Raw genomic sequence first — 13,649 nt, forward strand, 5'->3', positions numbered from 1 at the left:
CTGTATTGAGCACTCGTCGCTCGCACACTGGTCACTGGCACGCTGTGTTTCTTGAGTTGCAGGCTGCCTACCACAGCTCACAGAGCTAAATAACCTTCAGAACTGGGTTGAACCAAGACAGATTATCTATTACCAAGAAAAGTGAATGTGCTTTACAGAACTTTATTGAAACTATGTTTGGTATAAATAGAATGTTTCTTTTGGTGTAGCAGCAATGATTCTGCCATGGTAGAGTGCCACACTTAAATGAATGCAGAGGATACACTGCCTTGTAGTCCATACCCCAATGAATTGAGGCTGTTCTGGAAGCACAGCCGCGAGCTGCCCAGTGACATGAGCCTACCAGATGAGCCAAATGACTTCTATGCTCGCTTCGAGGCAAGCAACACTGAAGCATGCATAAGAGCATCAGCTGTTCCGGATGACTGTGTGATCACGCTCTCCGTAGCCGATGTGAGTAAGACCTTTAAGCAGGTCAACATTCACAAGGCCATGGGGCCGGACGGATTACCAGGACGTGTACTCCGAGCATCCGCTGACCAACTGGCAAGTGTCTTCACTGACACTTTCAACCTGCCCATTACTGAGTCTGTAATACCAACATGTTTCAAGCAGACCACCATAGTCCATGTGCCCAAGAACACTAAGGTATCTGCCTAAATGACTACCGACCCGTAGCACTCATGTCTGTAGCCATGAAGTGCTTTGAACGGCTGGTCATGGCTCACATCAACACCATTATCCCAGAAACCCTAGACCTACTCCAATTTGCAAACCGCCCCAACAGATCCACAGATGATGCATTCTCTATTGCACTCCACACTGCCCTTTCCCACCTGGACAAAAGGAACACCTACATGAGAATGCTGTTCATTGACTACAGCTCAGCGTTCAACACCACAGTGCCCTCAAAGCTCATCACTAAGCTAAGGACCCTGGGACAAAACCCCTCCCTCTGCAACTGGATCCTGGACTTCCTGACCGGCCGCCCCCAGGTGGTAAGGGTAGGTAACAACACATCTGACACGCTGATCCTCAACACGGGGGTCCCCTCAGGGGTGTGTGCTAAGTCCCCTCCTGTACTCCCTGTTCACCCATGACTGCATGGCCAGGCACGACTCCAACACCATCATTAAGTTTGCAGACGACACAACAGTGGTAGGCCCGATCACCGACAACAATGAGACGGCCTATAGGGAGGAGGTCAGAGACCTGGCCGTGTGGTGCCAGGATACAACCTCTCCCTCAACGTGATCAAGACAAAGGAGATGATTGTTGACTACAGAAAAATAAGGACCGAGCGCGCCCCCATTCTCATCGACGGGGCTGTAGTGGAGCAGGTTGGGAGCTTCAAGTTCTTTGGTGTCCACATCACCAACATACTATCATGGTACAAACACACCAAGACAGTTGAAAGCACGACAACACCTATTCTCCCTCAGGAGACGGAAAAGATTTGGCATGGGTCCTCGGATCATCAAAAACTTCTACAGCTGCACCATCGAGAGCATCCTGACTGGTTGTATCACTGACTGTTATGGCAACTGCTCGGCCTTTCGACCACTAGGCACTAGAGAGGGTAGTGCGTATGGCCCAGTACATCACTGGGGCCAAGCTTCCTGCCATCCAGGACCTCTATACTAGGTGGTGTCAGAGGAAGGCCCTAAAATTTGTCAAAGACTCCAGCCACCTTAGACATAGACTGTTCTCTCTGCTACCGCACGGCAAGCGGTACCAGAGCGCCAAGTCTAGTTCCAAAAGGCTGCTTATTAACAGCTTCTACCCACAAGCAGTAAGACTCCTGAACAGCTAATCAGATGGCTACCCAGACTATTTGCATCTATGTTTTACTTAACACTTAAAACTGCATTGTTGGTTTAGGGCTTGTAAGTAAGCATTTCCCTGGAAGGTCTACATCTGTTGTATTCGGCGCACGTGACAAATACAATTTGATTTGATTTTACGGCAAATGGTGGGGGTGGCTGCAACTCAATATTAGGCAGGTTTTCTTCATGTTTTGTACCGCTCAGTGTATACAGACAGTCCCACATCACTGTGTGCGTTTGTGCGCCATGCATATTGTCTAAGATATCATTGAGCTCCACAGTTTCACATATCCAGTCATCCCTTAGCTTATCATTCAATAAGGATTCCAACCATGTGTCTGTTTGAAGAATTCAGCACATATTTAAAGGCACAAACAACACAGTGTAGTTGCCCAAAACTAAGACAACATATTCCAGAATAGGAAGCTGTTTGCCTACGGTGTTGTTCTCCTGTTCTCTGTTCCCTGTGATTTGCAGGCTCGGGAGAATGTCAGAATCTCTGAAAACTGCTCCCTGCAGAGGGATTATCAGGGAGTAGCAGCGATCAATGCCTAAAAAGGCATGAGTATCAAAGAGGGTTTGTGTCAACAACACTGACAACCACACAAGTTCACCCTGAGAGGACATTGAAGGCTGTGCTGGTTCATTTACTGTAGTTACTGGGTTATCTGTGGGTGTCTTAAAAATACAGTGTATGTATTTGGGATATGTCAAATTCTGAAGTCCAGTGGTCCCCAAAATATTTATAGTCCCGTACCCCTTCAAACGTTCAACCTCCAGCTGCGTACCCCTCTAACACTAGGATCAGCGCACTGTCAAATGTTTTTCAAATCACACTTTATTTGTCACATGCGCTAAATACAACAAATGTAGACATTACTGTGAAAAGCTTACTTACAAGCTCTTAACCAACAGTGCAGTTCAAAAAGAGTTAAGAAAATATTAACCAAATAAACGAAAGAAAAATGTTAAAGTAACACAATAACATAACAATAACGAGGCTATATACAGGGGGTACCGGTCCCGAGTCAGTGTGCGGGGGAACAGGTTAGTTGTTGTAATTTGTATATGTAGGTAGGGGTGAAGTGACTATGCATAGATAATAAACAGCGAGTAGCAGCATTGTACAAAACAAATGGAGGGGAGGGGTCAATGTAAATAATCCAGTGGCCATTTGATTAATTGTTCAGCAGTCTTATGGCTTGGGGGTAGAAGCTGTTGAGGAGCCTTTTGGTCCTAGACTTTGCGCTCCGGTAACGATTGACGTGCGGTAGCAGAGAAAACAGTCTATGATTTGGGTGTCTGTAGTCTCTGACAATTTTATTGGGCTTTCCACTGACACCTTCTATTATATAGGTCCTGGATGGCAGGAAGCTTGGACCCAGTGATGTACTGGGCCGTACACACTACCCTTTGTAGCGCCTTACGGTCAGATGCCCGAGCAGTTGCTATACCAGGCGGTGATGCAACCGGTCAGGATATTTTGAGGATCTGCGGACCCATGCCAAATATTTTCAGTCTCCTGAGGGGACAAAGGTTTTGTCATGCCCTCTTCACGACTGTCTTGATATGCTTGGACCATGATAGTTTGTTGGTGATGTGGACACCAAAGAAATTGAAACTCTCGACCCGCTCTACAGCACCCTAGTCGATGTTAATGGGGGCCTGTTCAGCCCACCTTTTCCTGTAGTCCACGATCAGCTTCTTTGTATTCCTCACATTGAGGGAGAGGTTGTTGTCCTGGTACCACACTGCCAGTTCTCTGACCTCCACCCTATAGGCCATCTCATCATTGTCAGTGATCATTCACTGTTGTGTCATCTGCAAACTTAATGATGGTGTTGGAGTTGTGTTTGGCCATGCAGTCATGGGTGAACAGGGAGTACAAGAGGGGACTAAGTACACACCCCTGAGGGGGCCCAGTGTTGAGGATCAGCGTGGCAGACGCCTTTCAAAGCACTTCATGGCTACCGACGTGAGTGCTACGAGGCGGTAATAATTTAGGCAGGTTACCTTCGCTTCCTTGGGCACAGGGACTATGGTGGTCTGCTTGAAACATGTAGGTATTACAGATTCGGTCAGGGAGAGGTTGAAAATGTCAGTGAAGACACTTGCCAGTTGGTCCGCGCATGCTTTGAGTACACATTCCTGGTAATCCGTCTGGGCCCGCTGCTTTGTGAATGTTGACCTGTTCTTGCTCACATCGTCTACCAAGAGTGTTGTCACACAGTCATCCAGAACAGCTGGTGCTCTCGTGCATGCTTCAGTGTTGCTTGCCTCGAAGCGAGCATAAAAGGCATTTAGCTCGCCTGGTAGGCTCGCGTCACTGGGCAGCTCACGTTTTGGGTTTCCTTTTGTAGTCCATAACAGTTTTCAAGCCCTGCCACATCCGACGAGCATCAGAGCCAGTGTAGTTGGATTCAATCTTAATCCTGTATTGACGCTTTGCTTGTTTCATGGTTCGTCTGAGGGCATAACGGGATTTATTATAAGCATCCGGATTAGTGTCCTGCTACTTGAAAGCAGCAGCTCTAGCCTTTAGCTTGATGCGGATGTTGCCTGTAATCCATGGCTTCTGTAAGCCTGCCAAACACACACGATACGATACACTATACGATACAACCTGGCTCGTAGGAAGTTACAAAGAGCTCTTATAGGACCAGGGAATAAATAATTTATTTAGCCATTTTACATACAAAACCTTATTTGTTCATCAAAAATTGTGAGTAACTCACCATAGGTGAATGAGAAGGGTGTGCTTGAAAGGATGCACATAACTCTGCAATGTTGGGTTGTATTGGAGAGAGTCTCAGTCTTAAAAATAACCCAAACACAGTCTGTGCCTGTAGGATACTCTATGTGTAGCCCTATCCAGAAATCTGGCAGTGGCTGTCACGCCCTGACCATAGAGAGCCTTTTATTCTCTATGTTGGTTAGGTCGGGGTGTGACTAGGGTGGGTAATCTAGGTTGTTCTATTTCTATGTTGGCCTGGTATGGTTCCCAATCAGAGGCAGCTGTTTATCCTTGTCTCTGATTGGGGATCATATTTAGGCAGCCATTTCCCCACTGTGTTTTGTGGGATCTTGTTTTGTTTTTGTGTAGTTGCCGGTGAGCACTCCAGAACGTCACGTTTTGTTTGTTCTTTATTGTTTTGTTTGTGCTGAAGTTTCACTTTATAATAAAGATGTGGAACGCTATGTACGCTGCGCCTTGGTCCAGTTCTTACGACGATCGTGACAGTGGCTTCTAATTAAATTAAATGTTCATAGAACCGCTTGTTGCAATTTTGATTAAACTCTATTGTTCCGATATTGGTAAGTGGACTGGAGGCAGGGCATGAAAGGGATAACGAATCCAGTTGTTTGTATCATCCATTTCGGGATAGTACCTGCGTAATTGCACACCCAGCTTACTCAGGTGCTTCGCTATATCACATTTGACATTGTCCGTAAGCTTGAGTTCATTTGCAAACAAAAAATCATACAATGATGGAAAGACCTGTGTGTTGTCCTTGGTAATGCAGACAGAGAAGAGCTCCAACTTTTTAATCATCGCCTCAATTTTGTCCCGCACATTGAATATAGTTGCGGAGAGTCCCTGTAATCCTAGTTACGATTATTCAGGCGAGAAAAAACATCACCCAGATAGGCCAGTCATGTGAGAAACTCGACATCATACAAACGGTCAGACAAGTGCAAATTATGGCCAGTAAAGAAAACTTTAAGCTCGTCTCTCAATTCAAAATAATGTGTCAATACTTTGCCCCCTGATAACCAGTGTTACATGGTCGCTGCCCATATCATTGCAAAATGCAGAAAATACACAAGAGTTCAGGGGCCTTGCTTTAACAAAGTTACACCATTTTAATTGAATGTGCAAAACATCTTTCAAGCTGTCAAGCTTTCCGTTGGCAGCAAGAGCCTCTCGGTGGATGCTTCCGTGTACCCAAGTGGCGTCGGGAACAACTGCTTGCACACGCGTTACCACTCCACTATGTCTCTCAAACATGGCTTTTGCGTCATCAGTACAGATACCAACACATCTTGACCACCAAAGTCCATTTGATGTCACAAAGCTGTCCAGTACTTTAAAAATATCCTCTCCTGTTGTCCTGGTTTCCAATAGTTTGCAGAAGAGGATGTCTTCCTTAATTGACCCCCCATAAACGTAATGGACATATAACAGGAGCTGTGCCAGGTCCACCACATCTGTTGACTCATCCAGCTGTAATACATAGAATTCACTGTCTTCTATGCGAAGCAGTAATTGTTTCCTGCCATGTCACTGATGCATTGTGAAACAGTGTTGTTTGAGGCATTGTCTGTATAGTTTTTGGGGGTCTTTTCCCCCAGCATTGACAAAGCCATATCCGCGGCAGCAGGAAGAATTAAGTCCTCCACAATAGCCACTCGGTAGCTTAACATATAAGACACTTCTAGCCCCTTCTTATTAATGGTATCTATTGCTTTTATACATGTCTTACTACTCGAAAGTCATCTTAATGCTCGCTCCAAAAACTTAAATAAGAGGCTACTCAGGCGAGAAATAAACATCACCCAAATGTATAGCCCCATTGGAACATCGAAATGAACTGTTTGAAAATGTGAATTACCTTTTTATTTGGCGTACCCCCGATGGCATTGCCCCAGTTTGGGAATAGCCGCTCTAGTCCATATTCTTTCAGGGGCAAAGCTAGTACATAGGATTTCATATTAGGGATGATGCCCTGATAACATGTACAGCACCAGCTTGTTGGTGGGTCCCATAGTTGAGAGTCGTAAAAGTATCTCATATACACTACATGACCAAAAGTATGTAGACACCTGCTCGTCGAACATCTCATTCCAGAATAATGAGCATTAATATGGAGTTGGTCCACCCTTTGCTGCTATAATAGCCTCTACTCTTCTGGGAAGGTTTTCCACTAGATGTTGGAACATGGCTGCGGGAACTTGCTTCCATTCAGTCACAAGAGCATTAGTGAGGTTGGGCACAGATGTTGGATTAGACCCGGCTCGCAGTAGGTGTTCCAATTCATCCCAAAGGTGTTCGATGGGGTTGAGGTCAGGGCTCTGTGCAGGCCAGTCAAGTTCTTACACACCGATCTCGACAAACCATTTCTGTATGGACCTCGCTTTGTGAAAGGGAGTATTGTCATGCAGAAACAAGAAAGGGCCTTCCCCAAACTGTTGCCACAAAGTTGGAAGCACAGAATCGTCTAGAATGTAATTTTATGCTAAAGCGTTAAGATTTCTCATCACTGGAACTAAGTTGCCTAGCCCAAACCATGAAAAACAGCCCCAGAACATTATTCCTCCTCCACCAAACTTTACAGTTGGCACTATAAGTTGGGGCAGGTAGAAATCTCCTGCTATACGACAAACCCAGATTAATCCGTCGGACTGCCAGATGGTGAAGCGTGATTCATCAGTCCAGAGAATGCAATTCCATTGCTCCAGAGTCCAATGGCGGGGATCTTTACACCAATCCAGCCAACGCTTGGCATTGCACATGGTGAACTTAACCTGTCTGGGCCAGTGATACGCTTGCGTCCCACCCTAATCAACAGCCAGTGGAATCGCGTTGCGCTAAATGCAAAACCTCATAAATGCTATAACTTCAATTTCTCAAACATATGACTATTTTACACCGTTTTATAGATACACCTCTCCTGAATGCGATTTTTCTCCTAAAATAGCGATAATATTCCGACTGGGCGACGTTGTTTTCGTTGAAAGACTGAAAATGTAAAATGGACTCTTCACGTACACGCGCGCACCCGTTTCATTGTTCTCAGATCGACCACTATCCAAATGCGTTACTGTTTTTCAGCCAGGGACTGCAGAGTCATCATTCAACGTTCTGGCGCCTTCTGAGAGCCTATGGGAGTCTTAGAAAATGTCACGTTACAGCAGAGATCCTCTGTTTTCGATAAAGAGGCTATAGAAGGCCAAGAAATGGTCAGAGAGGGCGCTTCCTGTTTAGAATCTTCTCAGGTTTTGGCCTGCCATTTGAGTTCTGTTATACTCACAGACACCATTCAAACGGTTTTAGAAACTTTAGGGTGTTTTCTATCCAAATCAAACAATTATATGCATATTCTAGTTTCTGGGCAGGAGTAATAACCAGATTAAATCGGGTGACATTTTTTATCCGGCCGTGAAAATACTGCCCCCTTATCCTAAACAGGTTAACACTTTTTTGGTTCCTTCAATGTAGAAAATAGTAAAAAGAAAGAAAAACCCTTGTCCAAACTTTTGACTGGTATTGTATAGTGTATCTCATAATTAATAATGTATTAATTTATTATATGATCGTAACACACCCTTACAAAAAGGAACATTCCCTATACAAATGGTGCCCGGTGTGAGGGAAACTCCTCCCATTCTATTGATACAGGTGGACGAGTGGGCACACCGTTGTATCTGTGGGTGCCATTGTCGAGACTGTAATGATGACCTTCCAGTGTAAATATCACATCTATTTGCTGTAAAAGTAACCCATTAAACAACACTGTTTATGCCTGATGATGTACTATGGCGATGTGCCGGCTGCTGGGAGGAGCCTATCAAGCGGAACCCGCTGTTTGAACTGTGTCTCTCTGCACCGGGAGGGGGGCAGGTTAGGGTGTAGCGCGATTACTTGGTGTGGTTCTCCATGCCCAGTCACACTGTCGTATTAAGGTCATTTTCGAGTGCTGAACCTTTTGGAGTTTAACTTAATCTAAAATCGATTTAGACACTCCTTCAGCAGCCCTGAAGTGAATTGGTCAATCACCGTGCTAGCAATGCGTTCCAAGAAGTCTGTGTGAAAACATTAGCTATTTCTGGTATTTGAGACCATCGTACCATAGCACAGCAAGGACAGAGTAAATACAGAGCATTATCGGTAATTCTGTGATTAATGTTAATCGTGACTTTCTCCTAAATGTTATCCTCACTGACTGTCTGTCTAATGATCCTATAGCATCTGCTAAGCATTTGAAACAGCAAGAAGCAGTCAGTAAAAACTAATGTGGCCACCTGCAGTGGAGATTCACTTGTAGGAACCATACGAGGTATTCCACAACTGTCGACAACAGTTGTAGAAACGCAGCATGCTTGGCTTAGCAGCGGCAAAAACTCCTGGCCTATTGATTTTCTGTCCTGGTGGTACAGCACATACACCAGTCTATGGCCTACAAAGAGAATTCATATGAGGCAGAGCACAGTAGTTCCTTACCAAGAACCCATATACAGCACTTGCAGAGAAAGAGGGGGGAATGGTGGTGTAAAGCCTCATCTCTCTTTTCTGCTTGGAATAAGGTCCCCCTGGAGCTATTGATCCAAGAGTGTGTTGCCCCTCTACAGCACCCTTGCCTCTGGCTGTCAGATGCCTAGTCTTTAACTATCGCTGCCCACGATGGCTGACAGCATGACTGGGATCCCAGGGGCACAATTTATCAAACTAATGGTTAACTCTATGAAAGTTTAGTCCGAAACACCCCAAAAGTTGGTTACTGTGCTTTGTAATGGTTCAGTGATGGAAAGTTATGTAAGCGCTTCATTTTTCCAAACCTAGTTCTACCATTGCATGAAGATTAACACAATGTAAGCATGAGCTGACAATAATTGCAAATTCTAACAGTGTAATTAATACATTTCACATATGCTATCACAAAAATAATAATTTGGTTGTGTTTATGTAGGCCTTGGGTAACATTAGAATACAATTGTTTTTTTTTTCAAATAACAATAGCATTTTCATTCGTTTTTATGTTACTGTAGGCTATACTAAAAACAAAGAAACACAAAAAACACCCAAATTCAAGTGTTCCATCAATTTTATTCGTGGAGTGCCTTTGTTACAACTATGAAAGAGAAAGCATATGTGTTGGAACACAGTAACAGCTTCTTTTTATAATGACAAAATAAAATAAATACCCCAACCACCAAGACGCACGGCCAGCAAGATGTGCGGTCAAATTATGAAAACATCAGTTGCCTAAACAGTAATATAAGCACCAAGTGGCCTTGGTAAATAGCGAAAATCATCACAAAAGCAATAATGGCATTAGAATGAATATAGGCAATTATTGTCAGCTCGTACATACATTGTGTTCGTCTTCACACAATGGCATCAGTTGGATTTAATTTAGCTGTTATCCCTTATCTTAACAGTTGAGACAAATCTTCGTAACTTTCACTTGCTTGACACACTTTGATATACCTTTGTTTGGTTGTACTGCGTAAGTCTACAGTTCTCTCTTTATTGTTGTCTTGTCGTTCTTCAGCACCTTTGTGGAGTACAACAGCTGTGCAGGTGGCTTATTTTTGCGCGGAGGGAGGGAGGGAGCGACTCACTTTGTTCATGGTGCCGACTAGGCTTGTTATTTGCAATCAACTTGTTCGCCAATGACAGTGAAAGCGAAGAAATTGTCCATGGTGACATTTCACCCTTTGTCAACATAAGGTTCCACTAGCCTCATCACTACATTCTCCAACACTTGCTCAACTGCTGCCCGATGTGGATTTTTTTCCCAGATATTGAAAGCCGTTCAGCATGTACGATTACGCATGCTCTCACTGTGTAGCCCACTCCAAGTAGTCCAGATCAGACGGATAAGACTGTTTGGATTCGGTGGACTGATAGAGTACATACCATTTTGAGATTATAATTAGAACAGATCAATACAATAGAATGGCCCACCCTGTTCTTCAATTGGTGATTACATTATCATGCATCGTTCGCTTCCCCTCGCTCATTAACTCACCAATTCACCCCCTTTCTCCCTCCCCATCATACTTCATTTATTTTATCTGTTGTGATATGTGTGGAATTAGTTTCGATATAGTTTAGGTTCAGTTTCGAGGCAATTATCAGGGTGATTATCAGCTGGGCACTGCACATTCAACTGTCTGGAGAAGGAAAGGCAATGGGGGGGAAACCATTCAAAAATGACACGCCCTCCTTAAACTGGTTAGAACTCCAGTTCTGTTTTGTGATATTAAGATACACCGACGGCGTGTTATATAGATGTATTTATGGAAAGTCAAGAACGGAGGGGGCATGACTTCAAAAAGGACAGAGTAATAATGTTTTTCAACTCATGAACTTTAGCGGTTCTAGTGTTAATCACAGCTGTTCAGGTCAGATCATGACTAGCCTCTCCTCTGTCTTCAAACTCAGGTTTGAAGAGGATGCATGCCCTGACCATCCAAGCCAACTACGAACTGCGCATTGACCTGGAGGACTTTGAGAACAGCACAGCCTTCGCCCAGTATGGAGCCTTTGGAGTGGGACTGTTCTCTGTTGACCCTGATGACGATGGCTATCCGCTGACTATTGCTGATTACTCAGGCACTGCAGGTACTGCAATACCCAACTGTACTGTAGCCATTCATTATGGCTTATACACATTTGTTTCATATACACAGCCCCTTAAAGCATTTATTAATTGTACTGATCTTCCTATTGGTCAATGCCCCCCTCTCAGGGAAGAAATACAATTTCTAAACATCCAACTATCAGGAAAATCCAATTCAGACATCTGCTCACCAGTATAAGAGTCTTTCTCTGGCTGTCGTTTGTTCTACATCAGCTGTAGATCATGAGCAGCAGCATCCAGGCAATGTGTGTGTGATTCTCCACGGTTCAGCTCTTCTGTCGCTGAGGGCTCTTTTGGACATTAATTGGGTCCCTCCACTCCGTTAGTCCCAGGTTCCCCCTTCTTCAGCCCCTCACTCATGGTTGGGCCCAGCTGGACAGAATCATGACCTTCCAGGGCTGCTGGAAAGGGCAGGGATGATGAAGCTGTAGGATGCCTCTGTGGTCACGGCAAATAAAGCAGGCCATTAGGTTATTACGGCCTGGCATAAACAAACAGCCGGATTATCATCAATCAGGAGGAGAATATCGCTTCCACTTGATTTAATTAGTGAGGTTGTCTTTAAACGTCTGCTGCCAGGGATTCATGCAACATTGATTCCCAATCTTATCAATTAAAGTTGATTTTTCACCCTCTCTTGTTGTTTTTGTTCAGATGAATTGAGGCTCTGGGATAAAAAAAAATAAAAAAGAAGTTTGTTTAAAGGCCCACTGCAGTCAAAATTGTGATTTCCCTGTGTTTTATATACACTGAGCATACAAAACATTAATGACACCTGCTCTTTCCATGACATAGACTGACCATGTTAATACAGTTGAAAGCTATGATCCCTTATTGATGTCACTTGTTAAATACACTTCAATCAGTATAGATGAAGGGGAGGAGAGTTTAGAGAATGATTTTTATGCCTTGAGAAAAGTGAGACATGGATTGTGTATGTGTGCCATTCAGAGGGTGAATGGGCAAGACAAAATTCTTAAGTGCCTTTGAAAGGGGTACAGTATGTGCCAGTCACAACGGTTTGTGTCAAGAACTGCAACTCTACTGGATGTTTCATGCACAACAGTTTCCCATGTGTATCAATAATGTTCCACCACCCAAAGGACATCCAGTCAGTTGACCCAACTGTGAAAATCATTGGAGTCAACATGGGCCAGCATCCCTGTGGAATGCTTTCGACACCTTATAGAGTCCATGCCCCAATTAATTTTCATGGCAAAAGTGGGGGGCGCAACTCAATATTAGGAAGGTGTCCTTAATGTTTGTACACTCAGTTTATATTTCCATCCTATGAGCTTGGAATAATACTGTCAAATTGTGAAAATGGTGATAATGCCCTTTTAGTGTAAGAGCTGTTTGAAAAGACTTCCTGAAATTTCTGACTTTTTTTGTTGGGATAGAGTTTTGGCCTGCCTCACCAGGCAGTAAATTAGTTAATATACCAATAAGAAAGAAAGAGTTCCAAACCTCTCTGCCAAAAATAACTCATTTTCAGTTTTCCCCTCCCCACTCCCAGACAGTTCTAGCAACATTCTTGCTTGAGAAGTTGCTCTTCGCAAAGAAGCTTCACCACATTACCAAAAGTATGCGGACACCTGCTCGTCGAACATCTCATTCCAAAATCATGGGCATTAAGGACCCCCCCTCTACTGCTATAACAGCCTCCACTCTTCTGGGAAGGCTTTCCACTAGATGTTGGAACATTGCTGCAGGGAATTGCTTCCATTCAGCCACAAGAGCATTAGTGAGGTCGGGCAGTGATGTTGGCCGATTAGGCCTGTCTCACAGTCGGCGTTCCAATTCATCCCAAAGGTATTCGATGGGGTTGAGGTCAGGGCTCTGTGCAGGCCAATCAAATTCTTCCACACCGATCTTGACAAAACCTTTTTGTATGGACCCCGCTTTGTGCACGGGGGCATTATCATGCTGAAACAGGAAAGGACCTTCCCCAAACTGTTGCCACAAAGTTGGAAGCACAGAATTGTCAACGATGTCATTGTATACTGTAGCGTTAACATTTCCCTTCACTGGAACTAAGGGGCCTACCCCGAACCATGAAAAGCAGCCCCAGGCCATTATTCCTCCTCCACCAAATTTTACAGTTGGCAATATGTATTCGGGCAGGTATCGTTCTCCTGGCATCCACCAAAACCAGATTCTTCCATTGGACTGCCAGATGGTGAAGTGTGATTCGTCACTCCAGAGAACACGTTTCCACTGCTCCAGAGTCCAATGACGGCAAGCTTTACACCTCCCCAGCCGACACTTGGCATTGCGCATGGTGATCTTAGGCTTGTGTGCGACTGCTCGGCCACGGAAACCCATTTAATGAAGCTCCCGACAAACAGTTATTGTGCGGACATTGCTTCCAATGGTAGTTTGGAACTCGGTAGTGATTTTTACGCACTACGCACTTCAGCACTCAGCAGTCCAGTTTTGTGAGCCACTTCGCGGC

The 13,649-nt window shown here is 44.4% G+C and overlaps 1 protein-coding gene across 2 annotated transcripts in view; it reads left to right on the forward strand.

Moving 5' to 3' along the window:
- The window catches only part of LOC115199779 (fibrinogen C domain-containing protein 1), a 209,505-nt gene that overhangs the window by 190,726 nt on the left and 5,130 nt on the right, over positions 1-13,649 (forward strand). Inside the window, exon 6 of one of the 2 annotated variants that reach the window (XM_029762197.1) lies at positions 10,996-11,175. The exons of the other annotated variant lie outside the window; for it this stretch is intronic. Coding sequence (XP_029618057.1) covers positions 10,996-11,175 — 180 coding nt within the window. The remainder of the gene's footprint in view (positions 1-10,995; positions 11,176-13,649) is intronic. 2 annotated transcript variants of the gene reach the window in all.

This window comes from Salmo trutta, chromosome 9, assembly GCF_901001165.1.
Source record: "Salmo trutta chromosome 9, fSalTru1.1, whole genome shotgun sequence".
NCBI classification, from domain to species: Eukaryota; Metazoa; Chordata; class Actinopteri; order Salmoniformes; family Salmonidae; genus Salmo; species Salmo trutta.